Source organism: Mustela lutreola, chromosome 7, assembly GCF_030435805.1.
Source record: "Mustela lutreola isolate mMusLut2 chromosome 7, mMusLut2.pri, whole genome shotgun sequence".
Taxonomy (NCBI): domain Eukaryota; kingdom Metazoa; phylum Chordata; class Mammalia; order Carnivora; family Mustelidae; genus Mustela; species Mustela lutreola.
Window position 1 is genome coordinate 77,524,995 of NC_081296.1, and position 24,309 is coordinate 77,549,303.

The window sequence follows — 24,309 nt, forward strand, 5'->3', positions numbered from 1 at the left end:
CTTGGTAACACTTTGTTTGCTGCATGAACATGGGCAGGGACACAGGCCAGGCTTTAAGATGATTACCCAGAGTCCCTCTGATGGCAAATGACAAAAAGGCCCATTTTTTACTAATACACAGTGCTGGGTCTCATACCTGAGTGCAGGAAGGACTTTGGAGGGACATCTCTACCTTCTGGCATGGGTTCCTTTCTGTTGAATCAGTACACACAGCCCCTCCCCAATTGGGTTAGATCCCCATTTTAGGCAGAACTCCCTAAAGTCAGCAGAAATCATCTCCATGAAACTTCTACTCATTGATCTCACTTCTAACCATTTTATATGTTATCTTTCCAGTTAAATGGACTATTTTCAACAAGTAATTTTAAAGTTATATTTAATGCCTTCCCACAGCAAGACAATTTATGGATATTTGTACTTAACAGTATTTTGCTTTTTTAAAAGAGTTTATGTATTTGATTTATTCATTTAAGTAATCTGTACACCTAATGTGGGGCTTGAACTCATGAACCCAAGATCAAGAATCACATGCTCTTCTGACTGAGCCGGCCAGTAACCCCGAATTTTACTTTCTTAAAAAAAAGATTTATTTATTTATTTGTTTGTTTGTTTGACAAAGAGAGAGAGAGAGAGACACAGAGAAGAAGGAACAGAAGTAGGGGAAGTGGGAGAGGGAGAAGCAGGCTTTCTGCCTAGCAGAGAGCCAAATTCGGAGCTCAATCCCAGGACCCTGGGACCATGACCTGAGCCAAAGGCAGATGCTTAACGACTGAGTCAGCCAGGCGCCCCCCGAATTTTATTCCTGATGAAAATTTATCATGGCCAGAGTACTACTTAAAGATTAATTTTAAAAGCCCTTTGCTCATGAGTGAGATGTAACACTTGGAAGATCATCTGGGATTTCATTTATTTTTTGCTCACTGTAATTGGCATTTGCAACAGTTTTAAAGCAACATTGAGTTTTTTTTTAATGACAATATCCTTTAGACTAAACGCTAATTAGACTAAAAATGCTCGGTTTGCTTCATTATAAATTGGAGGGAAAGGATAAAAAGAAAGAGGCCAGTCCCCAGACACTCACTTTGGTCACTTGCTCGTGCTTACCTTGGGTTGGATGGCCTCCTTCTGGCTCACCAGCTGAGACCTCAAGATGAGGACTTCCTCCTTGCGGACATCAAGCTCCTCACTCACGGAGGTCAGCTGCTCCATGAGGACACGGTAAGCTGGTGCGCCTGGAGCAGTCACCTCTGGGGCACTTTTCTCACTAAGGGCCTTGCGTAGCTCATTTAGCTCATTTTTCAGTTTTTTATTTTCTGATTCCAGCTCTTGACGCTGTATGAAGAGACAAAGAATAGTTCACTGCTGTTATCCTCAGCTTTACATTGGAATACTCAAGATGCCCTCAAGATGGTAGAGCTGTGCTGGAAAAGACTGTCTGAGGTACCGTGGTGAACGGCTTCCCAGGCTGTAATGGGAACTCTGTTCTGCAAATTAAGAAAGCTGACATCAGGTGCCACTGAGCAAGGTGAATGGCAGTTTGCTCATCAACCCAAATTCCAGAGTCACATTTATTTCGGGCTTGCCTTGGGTGTGGTCACAGGCCTGGAGGGATTGCTGAGTCCCCAGGGGGGAGTTCAGCCCAGTCCTCAGAAGCCCAGGTTTTTGTTTGCAGGTAAATATAAGGGCAAGTATGAGAGTTCAGCTAGTCAGGTGGTTTCTGCTGAATGGCTCAAATGAGCAGAACCCTGAAATCTTGAGTAGCATCCTTTTATTTCCTTTGTAAAACAGAATGGAAAGACCACTGAAATCTTGGACTTGTAACTTTGAATAAAAAAATTACCATATCATTAAACTAATACCATTCCATTTAGTGTTTTGATGACAACCAGTGTATTTTTCAAACCACTCTGACATGTGTATGAAAGGCTTGTGAAGCTGCTGGCAGAAGTCATCTTGGGAGGGGGGAGGAAAGGACGGGCTCCTGTGTCATCCAGATGGCCATACTTATCCTTCCCCTCCATACTTTCACATTCTACCAGCCATCCTCCTGTCACCGGTTCGCACTGCCCTCTGTACACTCTGCTCAAACAGTGGCAATGGGAACCCAGAATAGAGTTCTGACCCCAAAATGCAAATACTCAGGGTACTGGCTGGGGAAGGCTGAAGCAGGCAGGCATTTGCAAGCTTCGTGCTATCTTGTTCAGCACATTCCACAAGGCCTTATGGTAGCAGAAGTGAGACACTTCTACATATAAAAGATAAAATATTTTATTGTTTCTTAACAGAGAAACCACCTTGGGTTTAGAGCACCATACCAGAACTCTCAACAGTTCTATCTGTAGTTTCTTTTTCTAGTGTAAGAATATATAATCCTTTCTTTCATGAAGTAATCTATTCTTATGTGAAAATAAAGGATCCTTCCTTTCACCAGTCTCCCACCAACTAGTAATCCGATTTGTATCACTCACTTCTACAACAGAAAACATGAACGTCTTTTTACTTGGACACTGAGCTCCTATGTAGGGTTCCCCAAACTTTAAAGTGCAGCAGAGTCACCTGGAGGGCAGATTGCATGGCCCAACCCCCAGAGTTTCTGATTCAAGAAGTCTGGTATTAGGCCCAAAAATGTGCATTTCCAGTAAGTTACCAGGAGATGTTGATGCTACTGGCCCAGGGACCACATTCTGAGAAATACTGAGCTAATACCTGGGGGCTCTGACTTGCCCCCCACCCCCAATCTGGGCTTCAATTTTTAACATACTACAAAGAATGTCTTTATTTGTCCATTTTTGTGTGAGACAGGCAGATGGAAAAGTGCTGGAGATAACAATACTGCTCCCATTCTGTTGGCCTGTGCCATTCCATTCCATCTGATCCTTGTCTTGTATGACCCACAGCATGAGCCGCTCCTCTAGACAAAGGGTACAAAAGGCAACAGAGAGACAGAATACAAGAGATGACCCTTTGCTGCTACTCTTTTCTTTCTCTGCAAGCATAATCACTACCTAAGCAGTACTTTTATTGAAGGAACAACAAACTTATTCATGTTATAATTTAGAGAGGGTGAAGGGCTCATCAGGGTATTTAAAAATAGTATTTGGGGGGTAAAAATTGATTTTCAAACAAATAACGATAGGAACTTAGGGTGTTTAGAAAGTTTCCTTCTGTCTGGAGACGTAGATTCAAGACCAGACTCTACAAGTTGATAGTAAATCTCTTAACTGTTCTAAGCCTCAGTTTAATAATCTTTAAAAAGGAAATAACTTATCTTACAAGTTGTGACAATGACTAAATAAGATAAGGTATAGGAAAAACTTTTCAAACTATAAAGTAAATATGACGTATTATTAGTCAAGTGTTTACTAAATTTATTAAATGAAGAGTTCTAACTATCTTCAAGGGAAGGGGTTGATAAAGGAACTGTAGGTTGGAGAGCATGGAGAACAGGCATTCTCTATACCAATGCCACTCGGCCTCAAAAGGAAGCAATAATCAGCAGTTCCAGACCATGGGAAGGGGCAAATCCACAGACAGGGTCCTATTAATGTTAATTATGTTCCATGTCACACTATTAGGAAACAATGTATCAGGACTAGACTTGAAGTAATATTATTGAAAAAAAAAATAATACAAACATCCTCACGACAGTTCAGCGGGACCATAGGAATTCTTAAATACACATAAGTACTTTAAAATAATGAGTTTCCTGGTGCTGCGGCCCCGTAGGCACTGCAGGACCCCCGCACTCCCGCGCTCCAGCCCAGCCCCTGAGGCCGCACTGTCCCGCTCCCGCGGCCCGCTGCCGCGTCCTGCCCCATGGCTTCTCTGGACGACGCTCTGCAAGCAGAGGTAAACAACAACAACAACAACATAATGACTTTGCCCTGAGTTTTTACGTTGAGCACTTTCTAATGCTCCTGTTGGTCATTTATATAACTTTTTTGAAAAAAAAAAAAGCCTTTGAGGGGTGAGGAGTCAAGATGGCGGAGAAGTAGCAAGCTGAGACTGCTTTAGCTAGCCGGAGATCAGCTAGATAGCTTATCTAAAGATTGCAAACACCTGAAAATCCATCGGCAGATTGAAGAGAAGAAGAAGAACAGCAATTCTGGAAACAGAAAAACAACCACTTTCTGAAAGGTAGGACCGGCGGAGAAGTGAATCCAAAGCGACGGGAAGATAGACCCCGGGGGGAGGGGCCGGCTCCCGGCAAGCGGCGGAGCAACCGCGCACAAAATCAGGACTTTTAAAAGTCTGTTCCGCTGAGGGACATCGCTCCAGAGGCTAAACCGGGGCGAAGCCCACGCGGGGTCAGTGTGGCCTCAGGTCCCGCAGGGTCACAGAAGGATCGGGGGTGTCTGAGTGTCGCAGAGCTTGCGGGTATTGGAACGGGAAAGCCGGCTACAGAGACAGAGCCGACAGTAAGCTCGCAGCTCCGTGTTACCTTGAACCGGTCGCAGGCTCGGTGAGCTCGGAGCGCGGCCGGAGGTCAGGCAGACGGGAGTAACTGGGCGCTGTTCTCTGAGGGCGCCCTGAGGAGTGGGGCCCTGGGCTCTCGGCTCCTCCGGGCCAGAGACCAGGAGGCCGCCATTTGTATTCCCGTCCTCTGGAACTCTACGGAAAGCGCTCAGGGAACAAAAGCTCCTGAAAGCAAACCCGAGCGGATTACTCACCCCGGCCCCGGGTAAGGGCGGTGTAATTCCGCCTGGGGCAAAGACACTTGAGAATCACTACAGCAGGCCCCTCCCCCAGAAGATCAACAAGAAATCCAGCCGAGACCAAGTTCACCTACCAAGGAGTGCGGTTTCAATACCAAGGAGAGCAGCAGAATTCCAGAGGAGGAGAAAGCCAAGCACGGAACTCATGGCTTTTTTCCTGTGATTTTTTTTAGTCTTGCAGTTAATTTAATTTTTTCTTTTTCCTTTTTCCTTTTTTTTTTTTTTTTCTCGCCTTCGGGTAAAATTTTTTTTTTTTTTAACTGTTACCTTTTTCTTTTTTAACGATTTTTTACTAGTTTATCTAATATATATATATATTTTTTTACATTTTTCTTAGGTGTTTTCTTTTTTTAAAAAAATTCTTTTCTTTTCTTTTCTTTTTTTTTTTTTTTTCTTTTTTCTTTCTTCCTTTTTGAACCTCTTTTTATCCCCTTTCTCCCCACTCACGATTTTGGATCTCTTCTAATTTGGCTAAAGCATATTTTCCTGGGGTTGTTGCCACCCTTTTAGTATTTTACTTGCCCCTTCATTTACTCTTATCTGGACAAAATGACAAGACGTAAAAATTCACCACAAAAAAAAGAACAAGAGGCAGTACCGAAGGCTAGGGACCTAATCAATACAGACATCGGTAATATGTCAGATCTAGAGTTCAGAATGACAATTCTCAAGGTTCTAGCTGGGCTCGAAAAAGGCATGGAAGATATTAGAGAAACCCTCTCGAGAGATATAAAATCCCTTTCTGGAGAAATAAAAGAACTAAAATCTAACCAAGTTGAAATCAAAAAAGCTATTAATGAGGTGCAATCAAAAATGGAGGCTCTCACTGCTAGGATAAATGAGGCAGAAGAAAGAATTAGTGATATAGAAGACCAAATGACAGAGAATAAAGAAGCTGATCAAAAGAGGGACAAACAGCTACTGGACCACGAGGGGAGAATTCGAGAAATAAGTGACACCATAAGACGAAACAACATTAGAATAATTGGGATTCCAGAAGAAGAAGAAAGTGAGAGGGGAGCAGAAGGTATACTGGAGAGAATTATTGGGGAGAATTTCCCCAATATGGCAAAGGGAACGAGCATCAAAATTCAGGAGGTTCAGAGAATGCCCCTCAAAATCAATAAGAATAGGCCCACACCCCGTCACCTAATAGTAAAATTTACAAGTCTCAATGACAAAGAGAAAATCCTGAAAGCAGCCCGGGAAAAGAAGTCTGTAACATACAATGGTAAAAATATTAGATTGGCAGCTGACTTATCCACAGAGACCTGGCAGGCCAGAAAGAGCTGGCATGATATTTTCAGAGCACTAAACGAGAAAAACATGCAGCCAAGAATACTATATCCAGCTAGGCTATCATTGAAAATAGAAGGAGAGATTAAAAGCTTCCAGGACAAACAACAACTGAAAGAATTTGCAAATACCAAACCAGCTCTACAGGAAATCTTGAAAGGGGTCCTCTAAGCAAAGAGAGAGCCTACAAGTGGTAGATCAGAAAGGAACAGAGACCATATACAGTAACAGTCACCTTACAGGCAATACAATGGCACTAAATTCATATCTCTCAATAGTTACCCTGAATGTGAATGGGCTAAATGCCCCTGTCAAAAGACACAGGGTATCAGAATGGATAAAAAAACAAAACCCATCTATATGTTGCCTCCAAGAAACACATTTTAAGCCCGAAGACACCTCCAGATTTAAAGTGAGGGGGTGGAAAAGAATTTACCATGCTAATGGACATCAGAAGAAAGCAGGAGTGGCAATCCTTATATCAGATCAATTAGATTTTAAGCCAAAGACTATAATAAGAGATGAGGAAGGACACTATATCATACTCAAAGGGTCTGTCCAACAAGAAGATCTAACAATTTTAAATATCTATGCCCCCAACGTGGGAGCAGCCAACTATATAAACCAATTAATAACAAAATCAAAGAAACACATCAACAATAATACAATAATATTAGGGGACTTTAACACTCCCCTCACTGAAATGGACAGGTCATCCAAGCAAAAGATCAGCAAGGAAATAAAGGCCTTAAACGACACACTGGACCAGATGGACATCACAGATATATTCAGAATATTTCATCCCAAAGCAACAGAATACACATTCTTCTCTAGTGCACATGGAACATTCTCCAGAATAGATCACATCCTCGGTCCTAAATCAGGACTCAACCGGTATCAAAAGATTGGGATCATTCCCTGCATATTTTCAGACCACAATGCTCTAAAGCTAGAACTCAACCACAAAAGGAAGTTTGGAAAGAACCCAAATACATGGAGACTAAACAGTATCCTTCTAAAGAATGAATGGGTCAACCGGGAAATTAAAGAAGAATTGAAAAAAATCATGGAAACAAATGATAATGAAAATACAACGGTTCAAAATCTGTGGGACACAACAAAGGCAGTCCTGAGAGGAAAATATATAGCGGTACAAGCCTTTCTCAAGAAACAAGAAAGGTCTCAGGTACACAACCTAACCCTACACCTAAAGGAGCTGGAGAAAGAACAAGAAAGAAACCCTAAGCCCAGCAGGAGAAGAGAAATCATAAAGATCAGAGCAGAAATCAATGAAATAGAAACCAAAAAAACAATAGAACAAATCAACGAAACTAGGAGCTGGTTCTTTGAAAGAATTAATAAAATTGATAAACCCCTGGCCCGACTTATCAAAAAGAAAAGAGAAAGGACCCAAATAAATAAAATCATGAATGAAAGAGGAGAGATCACAACTAACACCAAAGAAATACAAACTATTATAAGAACATACTATGAGCAACTCTACGGCAATAAATTTGACAATCTGGAAGAAATGGATGCATTCCTAGAAACATATAAACTACCACAACTGAACCAGGAAGAAATAGAAAGCCTGAACAGACCCATAACCAGTAAGGAGATTGAAACAGTCATTAAAAATCTCCAAACAAACAAAAGCCCAGGGCCAGACGGCTTCCCGGGGGAATTCTACCAAACATTTAAAGAAGAACTAATTCCTATTCTCCTGAAACTGTTCCAAAAAATAGAAATGGAAGGAAAACTTCCAAACTCATTTTATGAGGCCAGCATCACCTTGATCCCAAAACCAGACAAGGATCCCACCAAAAAAGAGAGCTATAGACCGATATCCTTGATGAACACAGATGCAAAAATACTCAACAAAATACTAGCCAATAGGATTCAACAGTACATTAAAAGGATTATTCACCACGACCAAGTGGGATTTATTCCAGGGCTACAAGGTTGGTTCAACATCCGCAAATCAGTCAATGTGATACAACACATCAATAAAAGTAAGAACAAGAACCATATGATACTCTCAATAGATGCTGAAAAAGCATTTGACAAAGTACAACATCCCTTCCTGATCAAAACTCTTCAAAGTGTAGGGATAGAGGGCACATACCTCAATATCATCAAAGCCATCTATGAAAAACCCACCGCAAATATCATTCTCAATGGAGAAAAACTGAAAGCTTTTCCGCTAAGGTCAGGAACACGGCAGGGATGTCCATTATCACCACTGCTATTCAACATCGTACTAGAGGTCCTAGCCTCAGCAATCAGACAACAAAAGGAAATTAAAGGCATCCAAATCGGCAAAGAAGAAGTCAAATTATCACTCTTCGCAGATGATATGATACTATATGTGGAAAACCCAAAAGACTCCACTCCAAAACTGCTAAAACTTATACAGGAATTCAGTAAAGTGTCAGGATATATAATCAATGCACAGAAATCAGTTGCATTTCTCTACACCAACAGCAAGACAGAAGAAAGAGATATTAAGGAGTCAATCCCATTTACAATTGCATCCAAAACCATAAGATACCTAGGAATAAACCTAACCAAAGAGACACAGAATCTATACTCAGAAAACTATAAAGTACTCATGAAAGAAATTGAGGAAGACACAAAGAAATGGAAAAATGTTCCATGCTCCTGGATTGGAAGAATAAATATTGTGAAAATGTCTATGCTACCTAAAGCAATCTACACATTTAATGCAATTCCTATCAAAGTACCATCCATCTTTTTCAAAGAAATGGAACAAATAATTCTAAAATTTATATGGAACCAGAAAAGACCTCGAATAGCCAAAGGGATATTGAAAAAGAAAGCCAACGTTGGTGGCATCACAATTCCGGACTTCAAGCTCTATTACAAAGCTGTCATCATCAAGACAGCATGGTACTGGCACAAAAACAGACACATAGATCAATGGAACAGAATAGAGAGCCCAGAAATAGACCCTCAACTCTATGGTCAACTAATCTTCGACAAAGCAGGAAAGAATGTCCAATGGAAAAAAGACAGCCTTTTCAATAAATGGTGCTGGGAAAATTGGACAGCCACATGCAGAAAAATGAAATTGGACCATTTCCTTACACCACACACAAAAATAGACTCAAAATGGATGAAGGACCTCAATGTACGAAAGGAATCCATCAAAATCCTTGAGGAGAACACGGGCAGCAACCTCTTCGACCTCTGCCGCAGCAACATCTTCCTAGGAACAACGCAAAAGGCAAGGGAAGCAAGGGAAAAAATGAACTACTGGGATTTCATCAAGATCAAAAGCTTTTGCACAGCAAAGGAAACAGTTAACAAAATCAAAAAACAACTGACAGAATGGGAGAAGATATTTGCAAACGACATATCAGATAAAGCACTAGTGTCCAGAATCTATAAAGAACTTAGCAAACTCAACACCCAAAGAACAAATAATCCAATCAAGAAATGGGCAGAAGACATGAACAGACATTTCTGCAAAGAAGACATCCAGATGGCGAACAGACACATGAAAAAGTGCTCCATATCACTCGGCATCAAGGAAATACAAATCAAAACCACAATGAGATATCACCTCACACCAGTCAGAATGGCTAAAATCAACAAGTCAGGAAATGACAGATGCTGGCGAGGATGCGGAGAAAGGGGAACCCTCCTACACTGTTGGTGGGAATGCAAGCTGGTGCAGCCACTCTGGAAAACAGCATGGAGGTTCCTCAAAATGTTGAAAATAGAACTGCCCTATGACCCAGCAATTGCACTATTGGGTATTTACCCTAAAGATACAAATGTAGTGATCCAAAGGGACACATGCACCCGAATGTTTATAGCAGCAATGTCCACAATAGCCAAACTATGGAAAGAACCTAGATGTCCATCAACAGATGAATGGATCAAGAAGATGTGGTATATATACACAATGGAATACTATGCAGCCATCAAAAGAAATGAAATCTTGCCATTTGCAACAACGTGGATGGAACTAGAGCGTATCATGCTTAGCGAAATAAGTCAAGCAGAGAAAGACAACTATCATATGATCTCCCTGATATGAGGAAGTGGTGATGCAACATGGAGGCTTAAATGGGTAGAAGAATAAATGAAACAAGATGGGATTGGGAGGGAGACAAACCATAAGTGACTCTTAATCTCACAAAACAAACTGAGGGTTGCCGGGGGGAGGGGGTTGGGGAGAAGGGGGTGGGATTATGGACATTGGGGAGGGTATGTGATTTGGTGAGTGCTGTGAAGTGTGTAAACCTGGTGATTCACAGACCTGGGGATAAAAATATATGTTTATAAAAAATATATGTTTATAAAAAATAAAAAATTTAAAAAAAAAAAAAAAATAATGAGTTTCCTTACACTATTTTGTGGCTTTTCTAACTCTTAGGTTTGGTTATAATCATAAACCTCACTATAGTTTTCTAGCTGTTCTAGACTATAGTTTGCAAAAGAAGAAAACCGTAAAAAATAAACACAAGCAGAAGATGTCTGAAAAAGATAAATTTAAAACTAATAATTTAATTAACAACCTAGAAAACTTTTAAAGCTGGAGGTGTCTTGCTAGCTGATAACCTGATAGCTCAAACTTCACAGGGCTCAAAACATTCTAATTCTGGAGAGCAAAGAAGAAGCCTAGTGAAGAACAATCTATCCTGATTTTATTTTTATTTACTTTATTTGTATTTTAAAGTAAACTCTACGCCCACTGTGAGGCTTGAACTTACCACCCTAAGATCAAGAGTCACATGCCTTACCAACTGAGCCTGCGAGGTGCCCACAACCTACTCTGTACCAAGGAATGGGCTCTTGTTTGTTTGATACCTCAACTCTTGGGTTACTCAAGATGCTTTGTATTCCAGGAACTCCTGTTCCTTCCTAATCAGAGTCTTTCCCATGTTCAGCTCCTCTGGGACACACAGTACCGCCTAGACAGCCTTTGCCTTCAACCATTAAGGAGATAATTCTCTACTTTCATCTTTCTCCTCTCAAAAGTTGCTAAAAAATAAGTTAGAATACATCTCACTCTAATACCTAGCAAACTAACACCTAGCTATCTTTCTCTATAACTACATAGTTTCAGTGGGGTTTGGTGGTTAGAGTATGCTCTAAACATACGTGCCAAAGATATGTATGTTCATATCCTGCTCCTGTCAGTTTCTAGTGGGGTGATCTTAGGGAAGTTACTTGTATCTCTTAACCTCAATTTCCTTATCTGTAAAATGAGAACTAAAATACTGACTTGCAGGATTACTGTAAGAATTAGAGCTAGGTTGCCGGGGGGAAGGATGTAGGGAGAGGGTGGTTGGGTTATGGACATTGAGGATAGTATGTGCTATGGTGAGTGCTATGAAGTGTGTAAGCCTGACAATTCACAGACCTGTATCCCTGGGGCTAATAATACATTATATGGTAATTTAAAAAAAAGAATTAGAGCTGATATGTACAGTAAAGGCATTTAAAAATGATGAGCATAATGATCACAGCCAAAATTTGCTGGGTACCTACTACATGCTGGGCATTATTCTAAGCAGTTTATATGAAATACTTTATATAATCCTCATGACAGTCTTATCAACAGTATCATTATCCCCATTTCATAGATGAGAAAACTGGGGCACAGAAAAGATACATAACTTGCTTACAGCCATATAATGGCAGATCTAGCATCTGAACCCAGGCAGTCTGTCACTAGAAGCAACGTCCTTTACTACATTCTATCGCCTCAAATGGTGGCCACTGCTTCTGTTTCTGCTTAGACTGAACTCACGCTTATATGGAAGAGATTCTACAAAAAGAAACAACACAAGCCTAGAAGTAATGCCTGAATAAGGGTGAAGCTAAAACCTTGAGTGCCCTTAAGGATGTTCTCTGTGAAAAAAGAGAAACTCTGAGCAGGTTGCTTGCTAAAACAAGATATTTGAAGCCTTGGGCAGAAACTTCCATTACCTTGAGTGACTCATATTCCAGTTCTGCACCTCTAATTTGTGGTCTTTCTTCTTCCTAGGGAAAGTGTAGAGTTAAAAACTTTATAAGTAAGTAGTTATACTTCAATCGTCACTTTTTAAAAAAAGATTTTACCTATCTATTTATTTATTTAACATTGACAGAGAGAGAGAGAGAGAGATCATAAGTAGGCAGAGAGGCAGGGAGAGGGAGAGGGGTAAGCAGGATCCCCGCTGAGCTGGGATCCCAATGCGGGGCTCGATCCCAGGACCCTGAGATCATGACATGAGCTGAAGGCAGAGGCTTAACCTACTGGGCCACCCAGGCGCCCCTAACTGTCACATTTTCACTCAGAATATTTCTTTGCTCTGCAGAAAACAGTGAGGAGAATTTAGCCCTGGCAATACGAATCAAACGCTGCGTGGATAAAGGCTGAGCTGCAGGAAAAGCCACGCCCAGAGCTGAGTCTGCAGGTGGCCGTGGGGTGGGGCTTCGCTCACCTTGGCTTTGCTGCGTAGCACCTGCTCCTCCTTGCGGTCCAGCTCATCCTGCATCACCTGCTTCTCCTGCTCCAGCTCTGTGACCCTCTTCTGAAGCTTGAGGAACAGTGACATGTCCAGAGGCACCTTCTTCTCACTTGGCTCCTAAACCCCAGAAATCAGAAGATGGTCAAGCCAATGCAGAAATAATGACCAGTGCAATAGAAAGTCAGGCTAGCTTACGGAAGAAATATACATGGCCAAAGAATGACATGTCCACACGCACAGCTAATGAGTAGAGGTATGCAAATTAAACAGTGAGGTGCTACTTTTTCCCTGTCAGATTGGCAAAAATCAATAGTGCCATGTGTAAGTAACAGTGTCTTAGATAATACTTGTGGAGGTATAAGTAGGCCTTTTAAAAGGGCAAGTTTGCTGTATTTATTAAAATTTAGAAGTGTATACCCTTTAATCTAACAATACACATTTAAGAACTATCCTACAAAAATTCTTACATAAGTACACAAGAATGTATGGAAAAAGATGTTCACTGCAGCATTTTTTATAATTGTAAAAAACTGGAAAAAAACCCACGTCAGTCAATAGAAGAGTGCTTAAACTATAGTATAATCAAAATAAAATTTTTTATAGCTGTTAAAAATCGAAGTAGATATATATGAGTGAATAAATATGACCTAGATAAAATTTTTAAGTGGAATACACAAGTTGCTAGCCACTATTTATATTATGATATTATTTTTGTTAAAAAATCAAATGAAAAAATAATGAATACTGTTTTTCTGAAAATAAATAAATTGGAAAAAAAATCAAATGCACGTGACTTCTTTAAAAATTTTTTATTTAAAGACCTTATTTATTATTTGATAGAGAGAGAGCAGAAGCAGGGGAACAGCAGGCAGAGGAAGATACAGAAGCAGACTTCCCACTGAGCAGGGAGCCCAACCTGGGGCTCGATCCCAGCACTCTGGGATCATGACCTAAGCCAAAGGCAGTGACTTAACCAACTAAGCCACCCAAATGTCCCTGCACATGACAGTTAAATATACCTAGAACATGGCATACAGAAATCTAGAGGCCATCGGTGGTTATCTTGGGGAATGGGAGGTACTATGGGAAAGTTTCATTTTCTCCTTTACACATTCTATATTTGAATTGTTTACAATGAGCATGGACTACTTTTCTATTCAAGAAAAATGATTTTTGAAATGGTGAAGTGCCAGCATAAATATATTGAGATCACAGAGAAGAAACTGGAAAACTAAAACATTAATAAATGTTAATAAAGTGAAAGATAACCTAGGAGCATCTGAAAAGTATGTCAGTTGCTTCTAGAACAGAATCACAGTGAGAGCTACTAGTGTAAATAAAGATAGACTAATTAAAGCTGAACAAATGGAAAGAGTAACCACCATCATGGAAGTTCTGAGACTGCCAAAAGTGTTCTACCTTGTTGACTTCAGATTTGAACTTTTATGAGGTAAGAAGAGAAAGAATTGTGTCACTAGATTTAATGGAGATGATAGTCTCTTTGTTTTAGTTAGAAAGAGAGAGAACTAACAATAACTTAATTAGATGGACAAAGTATATATATATATTTTTAACATGTTACTTATTTTTCAGAAAAAAAGAGAAAGAGAACAAGAGTACGAGCAGGAGGACCCGCAGGCAGAGGGAGAAGCAGCTTCACCATTGAGAAAGGAGCTGGATGCAGGACTCAATCCCAGGACCCTGGGATCATGACCTAGGTGGAAGGCAGACACTTAACCAACTGAACCACCTAGGTGTCCCAGTCAAAGTATAATTCTTAACTGATTAGTGTGTCTTATACGTCAAATTGTCAATTTTTTAAAAGACTTTTTTCAGATACAAAAGCAAAATAAACTTTTTTTTTCTTTTCTCTTAAAAAGGGGAGGAGGAATGGCAGAGGGGGAGGAAGAGAGGGAATCTTAAGCAGGCTCCATATCCAATGTGGAGCCCAAATGTGGGGCCCGATCTCACAACTTTGATATCATGACCTGAGCTGAAATCAAGAGTTGGACACTTAACCAACTGAGCCACCCAGGCAGCCCCCAAAATAAGCTTTTATAGAAAGTTTAGGAAATAAGTACAAAGAAGAAAAATAAAACCATAATCACTTCTCCAGAGAAAACTTATAATTTTTGTCAAGTCTTTTTTCTATAGATTTAAGTAATTGGAATATTTTCATTATAATTTTGTATTGTCTTTTAAATTTGGCATTGTACCATCAATGTTTTCCAAATTTATGATGTATTTGAAACATAATTTTTTTAAAAAGATTTTATTTATTTATCAGAGAGACAGCGAGCATAGGTAGACAGAATGGCAGGCAGAGGCAGAGGGAGAAGCAGGCTACCTGCCGAGCAAGAAGCCCGATGTGGGACTCGATCCCAGGACGCTGGGATCATGACCTGAGCCGAAGGCAGCTGCTTAACCAACTGAGCCACCCAGGCGTCCCTGAAACCATAATTTTTAATAGCTATAGTAACATGTGCACCATCATTTGCTTAGCTATTACCTATCTTACCGATGGACACTGAAGTTGTTTCTTATTTTTTGCTATTGAAATACACTAAAATAAATATCCTAGTGACAAATACCTAAATATTAATGTTTTTAAGTCTGCTAAATTAGTTTATACTTCCATCAAGCAACTACCACCTTGCCTACAACAACGACTGTTATGTTTTTAAATGGCTTAATTGATAGACCAAAAGTATATTTAATTATAGGTTTAATTTACATTTCTTTGCCTTTTATTGAGGTTGAATTCTTTTTTTTTTATATTTATTAGCTATCTTTAGGGTTTTGATTTTTTTTAAAGATTTTTATTTATTTATTTGACAGAGAGAGCGAGAGAGGGAACACAAGCAGGGGGAGTGGGAAAGGGTGAAGCAGGCTTCCTGCTGAGTATTGAGCCAGATGCAGGGCTCAGTCCCAGAACTCTGGAATCATTGGGCATTACCTGAGCTGAAGGCAGAAGCTTAATGACTGAGCCACCCAGGAGCCTAGCTATCTTTTGTGAATTCTTAGGAGTGCCGAATTAAATGTTATTCTAGTTTTAAGAAAACATTGAAGAAGAATCAGTTAAACTAAGAAGTGGGGCATTTATCTGTAGGATATCTTTTACCCACAGACTAGTTAGACCTTGACTTTTTCTAACTATCCAGTCCTATAATGTTCAAGAATAAGAAAAAGTTTAAATATATGATCTTCTACATAGAGTCTTTCCTGATTACTGTGTGGTAACTAATATGACATTTAAAAAAAAAAAAAAGAAAAGAAAAGAAAAAAGTCTGTCCTGACTGACAGAACAGACATAATACCCTGCCTAAATGTGAAATTACTATAGATTTTCATTTCTATAAAAACTCATTTCTATACATCCCACAAATACTTGTATTTTAGCTTATTTACAATGTAAACATTCCATTCATGTGTTTTTAATGTTTGTTCATCCATTAATGATGAATATGTCCCTGAAAATTTTAATTACTTTATCTTTCTTTACACTGTAATATAAGACTTCACCTCCTAACTTCCTTCATTGTACTTAAGATATCATCATTTGGGAATCATCCCTATCAATCTTGAATGGGCATTTTTGTTTAAAAGGAATCTTCTCATTTAAATGGATCAGGGTGGGGCGCCTGCATGGCTTGGTCCTTTAAATGTCCAACTCTTGATTTTGGCTTAGATCATGAGATCTCAGGGTTGTGAGATTGAGCTGGGGTGTTGGGCTCCATGTTGGCTGTGGAGCCTGATTATGGTTCTTTCTCTCTCTCCCTCTTCCCCCCACCCTGCCCAGACTGGTGCTCACTCATTTTCTCTCTAAAAAAGAAAAAAAAATTTTTTCTTAACTTTAAAAATGGGATGGGGTAACTTTTTAGATATTAGCAAATACTGCATAAAGAATTAGTTGACTACTAGATAAAAACAAAATTCTACAGAGATGGAAGAATAAAAAAAAATATTATCTGACAACTGCAAAATTGCTTAGGCATAAGGACTGGTAACAATTTAAGAGTGCTCTGCACGGTGTCCATTCTTATCTGTAATGATGTATCTAGTCAGAGAGATAGCATTGGTCTTCTCTGTGCCACATGAGCAAGAAGGAAGATAGGGCCATCTGGCTCAAAGAAGTTTCTGGGGTTTTGCTTTCCTTTCCTTCCTTAGAAGGGACTTTATTGGGGCACCTGGATCAGTGGGTTAAGCCTCTGCCTTTAGCCCAGGTCATGATCTCAGGGTTCTGGGATCAAGCCCCACATTGGGCTCTCTCTGCTCAGCAGGGAGCCTGATTTCCTCCCTAACCCGCCCCCCACTGTCTGCCTCTCTGTCAACTTGTGATCTCTCTGTCAAATAAATTAATTAAGTCTTTAAAAAAAAAAAAAAGAAGAAGAAGAAGAAGGGACTTTATCATCCAGTCCTTTTCTAAGAGAGTGAAGTTTTAAAACTGACCTAAAAAATCCTGGTCTCTCATCTGAGGAAAAGCCAGAAGACAAGAGAATGTATTCACAAAATTACCAGCATAGGTCTGCAGTCTTTCTGGAATTACTGTTAACAACAGCTGAGGAGGTTGTGGTGACCCTTTCCCTGGCTTTCATGGATGTGAGGAAGCTCAGGGGCAGAAGCAGAGCTGCGATAATGAGCTGATGGCTACTAAGAAAGGTGCATGACAGAGCAGAGAGAAGCAAAGCTTTCAAAAGAATGCTTGGACCCTGAGGTGCTGTGGGCATGGGAGGGCTGCACAGCAGGTGGAGCTGGCAGGTGACTTCTCCAGACGGAAACAGCCATGCAGGTGCCAGTGTGACTTGTGAACAACAAATCACAGGTTTGGCAAAGCTAGAAAGACATCAGTTCTTTTTTCTATCCAATTTTGCTGTTATTACATGTCTGAGGTTAGAATTCTGTGTTTCAAAACAGTCTGAAAAACTCCTATTTTAAATTTAAAAAAAAAAATCAACTCATAACCAAGAGGAAGCTCATTATTTTCCTGGCACCAGATTCTGAAGGAGCTACTTGGGAATACTACATAAAGTAAGAGGTGCTCCTTTACTTCGTTAGGGGCAATCTGTAAACCTGGCTGTTGCAGAAGCACTTGCAGGGAGAAACACAAACCTGGAAGTCAAAAGGAATCAGAACTGCAAGTTCACAGCCATTGTCTTAGTCTGATACTCCTCTCCCACCCAACTTCCCTTCTGATCATCAATTTCTCTTTTTCTATTACCAGTTTTACAGATTTTTATCTTTCTGGTCCTAACCACACCCAATCAAAATTATAGGACAATCTCTGGAAACCTGTTTATTAGAACAAAAACATGGATTTATTGGACACTTACTATGTATCAAACACTGTTATATGTACTTTATAGGAATTAGCTCGATCTTCAAAACACCACTCTGAAGTCAGATAATAATCATAGCCTCTCACTTCACAGACGAGGAAACTGAGGCACAGAGCGAATGAGGCTCTGGCTATGGACTCGGTTCCAAGGACGAAAGTTATTATAGTCTGTCCAGTGGCCAAGACAACCCTTCTAACCAGAGCCGGCCACATTTCAGACACATGCACTTAGTCACAAGGAGGAAAATGACTGGTTTAAGTGAAAAGCCTTTCCCATTCCTGAGAGACTTCCAGGTGTATGACCTACTGCCGATGGTTAGTGCATGTGAAGGACAATACACAACACTCCAGACCTGCCTGCGCCCTTGCACAGTTCATTCTTCATTATTCAAAACAGATGAGCAAGATACTGAATCCCACTCTAAGCTCTCTCTCTTTTTTTTAAGTAGTTTCTTCGCCCAGAGTGGGACCCATCAAGGGGCTTAAACCACAATCTTGAGATCATACCTAAGCAGAGATCAAGTGTTGGATGCTTAACCAACTAAGTCACCCAGGTGCCCCTAAACTAACTCTTAATTTGAGAAAAGTCAGCAGAAATACAGGTGAGAATTAGAAACAAGAAGGTTAACTCTCCCCTCAAATCTAAGAATTTGGACAAACTTGAAAAGAGTAAAGACACTGACAAATACACTTACTAGTAAAAATCAGGTAAAGCACAGAAGAGTTTTTGATGTTGAAAACGTAATGTCCTCAATCAAACCTATGAATAAGTCTCTTTGTCCTGATTTTAATACAAAATAACCTGCAGCGGACATAGCCGTTCTGCCACAGCTTTCCGGGCCCTAGCAGGAGCTGCTCAAGCTGTGTTACACGGGCACCGACAATGTGTAAACATGCTTCCCTCGGACTGCTGGGAGTGAGTATCCCATGAAGACCCACTGGATGCAATCCTAAAACTGTTAGATCCACTGGAGGCTCTAAATTCACTAGAGGTTGTAATTCTGAAATCTTCAAAGTCTAACTTTGTGGTGGTCTCCAAAGATGGTCACCAGGGATGGCTCTCAATGCAAATGTCTTTTCACCTATCAAGAAATGAGGTCTACCCCCTTTCCATGGAGTCTGGGCTGGCCTGGTAATTTGCTATGACCTAGAATGTGGCAGAACTGACACAGAGCTGGTTCTGGGCCTGGCCCCACAAGACCTGGCATTTTTTGCTCTTACACTGTCTGAGTGCATTCACCATGCCACTGAACAGAGAAGTTGCTTGCAGAGACCCAAGGTCCTCTTCCTTGGGCTGAGATACAGGGAGGCGCATCCCATGTGCAGCAGGAGAACCTCCCAGTCAGAATTCAGAGTGTGAACATGAATAAATTGCTGTGGTTTGAAACCACTGAAGTTTGGGATGGTTTGTTACGCAGCAGTGAATGACTGGCACCTCTATCCCACTGTACAGTGGCCATCCTGCTCCACCAGTGGTCTGCAAGCTAACGTTAGCTACAGAGAGAAACGGACTGGAGAACCAGTGTAAAATGACCGGATGCAAGGAAGCAGACAGAGCATGAGGTTTCAAACAGCCTCGGTTAGAATACTGGCTCAGCTACTTACACGCTGTGACCTTGGATAAGTTAATTTAGGGTTCTTGTATGTATGATTCCAACTATATGATACTTTTCCTAAAAATGAACAGAACGAGATGGCAGAAACTCTTCATTCCTGAGTAAAACTAAGACAAGAAAGGAAAGAATCATTCAGTTTTCTTCGGCTGTTCTGCCAGAAGCAGTCTATTTCTGACTTGGCCATTTTCTCAGAATATGATATAAAAATAGAAGAGTAGTGCCTGAATTATGCGTTAGTGAAACTAATAGCATGTTTGAAAAGAAGATCTGAGAATTGGTTTGGGAACAATCTAACTTAAAGTCACTGTACTCTTGGAGTTACAGTATGTGCTATTTTGGTTTCATACCACATAACACAAACACTAAGGCAGATTTATGAGCTATTTTCTTACATTTTTGTGGACAAAAATTACATTGGTAAAATGTCATCAAGCGGAGACAGTAGTCTTGCTAAACTCTTGGGCATTGGTTATTTATAATATTCAAGGACAAAAGACTTATTATTAAAATAATCTACCCCAGTCTGAAATTCATAACAGGCTGTTTTTTTTTATAATGGGGTATGTTAAAACTACAAAAGTGAAAATCTGGTTCTCAGAATTACATTAAAAATTAAAATGTCTATTGATCAAAAAACATCTGTAATAAGTATATATGTACATATAAGAAAATATAAGTAATAATTAACAAGCTAATTAAGCACCCATTAATCACTTACAAAATATAAAGAGTTTGAAACAACTGTTACATTTATAGGCAAATGAGCTCTGTTCTGCAGTAGAAATGTTCTCTCTGAACAGCAGGGTCACATCCTACTTGTAGTGACAGGCATCTAAAATGTACCTCTGTCCTCAATGGCATATCTTCGGTTTCTGCGATTTCAGAGCTAAAGGTGTATTCGGACTCATTGCTGCTATGGGTGGAGTCTGTTCTCTTGTGTCCAGGCTTGGGCACATTCTGCAAGGCAGATAAACCACGTATAGTTAACATAATATAATTAAACCAGTTATAGTAAAACAGCACTCACCTCAACTTGGTTCTAATCCCCACTCACTGACTTGCTATTCTCATGCCCAGTGTGTTCCGTGTTGTCCTTAACAAACCCTCACAAAAGGGTCACTTTCTGAGCTCCTCAGAGAGAAAGATGCATCAGTAGGGCATAACAAGAAAAGTCACAAAACCAAATGCTCAAACAAAAATTATCTATGATTATTAGCAGAGTCCCCTTTGAGTTGTTTTGTTTTTAAATTTCATTTATTTATTTATTTGAGAGAGAGAGAGAGAGAGAAGAGAGACATGAGCAGGATTAGGGGCAAAGGGAGAGGGGTAAGCAGACTCCTTGCTGAGCAGGGAGCCTGACACAGGGCTTGATCCCAGGACCCTGAGATCATGACCTGAACCAAAGTCAGATGCTTAACCCAATGAGCCACCCAGGAGCCCCTGCTTTGGATTTCTTAAGTTGTGAGTGGCCAGTCACACTGGGTGAAGTGTAGGTATAATGCCTTAGCAATCAAACATTGACTTCAGTGTTGCAATTAAATAAAACTTAGTAAAAAGTTCAAGAAATATGTTTAATGATAGCATCATCATTTTTACTCCATTGTATTTGAGCACAAATGGAAAAAAGGAGAGGGGTTCTACACAGGTGACTATAATTTCTGTCACTTTTGTGTATGAAGTTGAATCTCAGGATTCAGCAGTGGAGAGGATGAGCCATGAAGGAAAGGAACCCTCTGACATCCTGGGGTTATTAATTCAGGAGTTCAGGTAACATTTCTATGACATGTGGTAACTATGAGATTAGCATTCAGAATGCTTATGGAAAACAGAGAAATTAAACAATTGCAGTCTTCCCTGTCTGTAGGTGAGGTGGTTAGAGAATGACTTGAAGAGAGAAGCAATAAAAAAGCTGGATTTTGTGCCCCTCACTCCTAGGGTACCCCCTGCAGAAGAGGTGGAAAGTTTCAGTGACCTGCATCTCACAGGGTTACTGGCTCTGGGAGCTTCAGAAGGATATGTGGAAGCTTTTCTGACCTGTCCAATTTCCTTTACTCTACCCCCAGCCACAGGAAGAGCCAGAGTCCCAAAGAGCTTCTCTGCCTCTTTCTCTCCCATGTCCAGCTTACAGAGCAGAGCAAGCCATATGACCAAAGGAAAGCCAGCATCCAGGGCCAGATGAAAGCCTGCCACTCCAACCTGTATTCCAGTGCATAAGGAAGATCCAAGAACCCTGGAACTTCTGAAATTACCTAGAAGCTAGGGTACACACTAAAAGGAACAGTCATCCCACATAAAGTCAAGGGCACTTGGATTTACTGTGTACGTACACAAACAACCTCACACAAATTTCCTAGCCAACAGTTGTATGAGAAGGTGAATATTAATAAATTAGTTGTATCATTAAGAGAAATAGATAGGTCCTCCGAAATACCTGGACAAAGGCTTTTTGATAAGCTTATTAAAGATGAGTGAGACCTCTATTTTCCCTCAGGTGTGTGTCACTAAACAACAAATACTTTAAGGTTTGAATAGAGGCAACACTGCATATTCGCTATTTAATGTAACTTCTGGATACAAGGCAGTGGTTAAATGCTCTGGGTCTGAAGTAAGAGGGAGCTGGGTAGGAATTCCAGGTCTGCCATTTATGTGCCCTTTCTCCAGCTTCTCCAGGCCTCACTTTCATCATCAGGAAAAGGTGAATAATAGTATTATCTGCCTAATCGGGTTTATGTGAAGATTAAATAGGATAGTGCAAGTAAAGAGTTAGCATATTGCTTGGCATATAACAAGGATTCAACTCATGTGAACAGATGCTCCATCACTGTTAGGACCCTGCAGTAAGGTGACAGTAAGGTGACAACTCCCCTATGCCTGGCCTTGTTCCCCATGTTTTTAACCCATATGCTGTTCAATTACAAGGACAAACATCCTACTTGATCATCAAGTGCTCCTTCAAGATCTGGATCTCATCTGTCCTCTTTTAATCTGTCATGTCTCCAACAATTCCTTCTTTTCTTGAATCTGTTTTACTCTGTTAATGACCCCATTGTTGACACGCTGGACTCCCTCCTTATTGGGGATGAATCATGCAACACTTTACAAGCCTGCATTCCATTGCCTCATTGCTGTTTCAGTGTCTGCTTGAATCTCCTTCGCCCTGGATTTAGTGTCTTCTTCCTTGCCTCTACTCCACAACTGAATGTCCCTGAAGGAAAATCCACAGCACTTCCTGGTATCAGGGCCAACAAATCTAGACCCTGGTAATCAGTGGTGTGAACGTTGGCCCCTGTGTTACTACACAGATCCCCAGAGGTCCTGCAGCAGTCTATCAGTTCCCCTCCCCAAAGTCTCCTGCCATCTATTTGAGGACTCCGTTTACCACTAAGGCTTCCTAAGCACTGTGGCCGTGAGCGCTCCATCTGCAGAACAGCCTCAATGAAATATGAGCCAAGTACCCATCTGTCAGTTGTGAAGCTTCTACCTACACATTAAAATAAGATATTGCTATTATTTAATTAATCCTAAATTATAAAGTCCATTTTTTAATTCTCTGCAATTCTTGGCAAACATCTTCTTAAAGACTGCAATCTTGGCTGTGTCTGGAGCTGGGAAAGGAGACTTACTGAAGAGCTGGTCTCAAGCAGTAGGAAGCAAGCAGACTCTGATCTTCCTTCCTCTGCTATTTTCCTTTTCCCTCCCTCTGCCCATTTTGTCAACCAAGAGGAATGACAATGAGTCACAGGCACACTGGGGAGAGGATTATAGGCTGAGAAATCAGAAATCAAGCTGCTGAGCTGCACCCGGAACTTGATTACATCTTTTTTCCACAACATTGCTGGGGACAGAATGGCTAGCAGGCAGAAACTTACCCAGTGGGAAAGAACAGCCCTGCTAAGTTGCTGAAGGATGGCCATTACTGGTGGAGGGTCTTTTCTAGACACAGCTACCTCTCTAAGAAGGAGACCCATTAACCTCACAAATATTTCCCAGAATGTGCTCAGAAAGTAATGACTACATGGCACATGCTTCTCTCATTTTATTTTCTGAGGTTCCCAAGGAATGCAGTATTTTTTTTTTTTTAAACCAGGCATGCAGTATTAAAGAATCCAGGAAATTCTGTAGGAAAAACAATCTCTTTGTTTCAACTAGTGATTCCTACATTTATATGATCCTGATCATTTCTTTTCCCAATGCCACTTCTTAATATCCCAAGTATCTCGAAACACCTTGTAGGACACGAAACTTAGCTCTAACTATAATCAAAGTATAGATTCACCACAAATGCTGGCATAGTTATTCAGTAAATAGAATTAAAATAGATCCAAGAATGGAACTCTGGGGAGCATGATATTCCAGTACAGAAGAAAAGGACTCCAACAAAGAAAGCTAAAAATGGGAGAATGTGAAGGAGGAAAGATTTCAACAAGGCCAAGTGCAGCAATGAGATCAAGGGAGACAAGACCTACTGATTTGTCCTTTGGTTTGTCAGTAAGAGTAACGGTGACCTACTCTTATTTCTAATTTCGTTATGTCACATAAAAATTATTGCTACTGATAGAGTAGCAAGGTTTGAAATAACAGTCCAACTGTGGCATTTAAATTAACCTCTTTGAGACCAGGTTTTCTCTCTTCCAAGTGACAAATTGATTTCATTTGTGTTACATAATCTCCTTCATTTTGACTTTTTATTTTATTTATTTATTTTTTTAAATTTATTTATTTGACAGAGAGAGGGCGAGATCACAAGTAGGTAAAGAGGCAGGCAGAGAGAGAGGGGGGAAGCAGGCTCCCTGCTGAGCAGAGAGCCCGATGTGGGGCTCGATCCCAGGACCCTGAGATCATGACCTGAGCCGAAGGCA

At 40.5% G+C, this 24,309-nt stretch overlaps 1 protein-coding gene across 5 annotated transcripts in view; it reads right to left on the bottom strand.

The window, feature by feature from the left end:
* The window catches only part of MYO5A (myosin VA), a 204,672-nt gene that overhangs the window by 31,960 nt on the left and 148,403 nt on the right, over positions 1–24,309 (bottom strand). For 4 of the 5 annotated variants that reach the window (XM_059181582.1, XM_059181580.1, XM_059181579.1 and 1 more), the window contains exons 25-28: positions 20,294–20,407; positions 12,473–12,616; positions 11,976–12,029; positions 1,105–1,332 (exon numbers count right to left, since the gene is read on the bottom strand). In XM_059181582.1, the coding sequence (XP_059037565.1) occupies positions 1,105–1,332; positions 11,976–12,029; positions 12,473–12,616; positions 20,294–20,407 (540 nt within the window). The remainder of the gene's footprint in view (positions 1–1,104; positions 1,333–11,975; positions 12,030–12,472; positions 12,617–20,293; positions 20,408–24,309) is intronic. The other variant, XM_059181581.1, reaches the window with a different exon arrangement.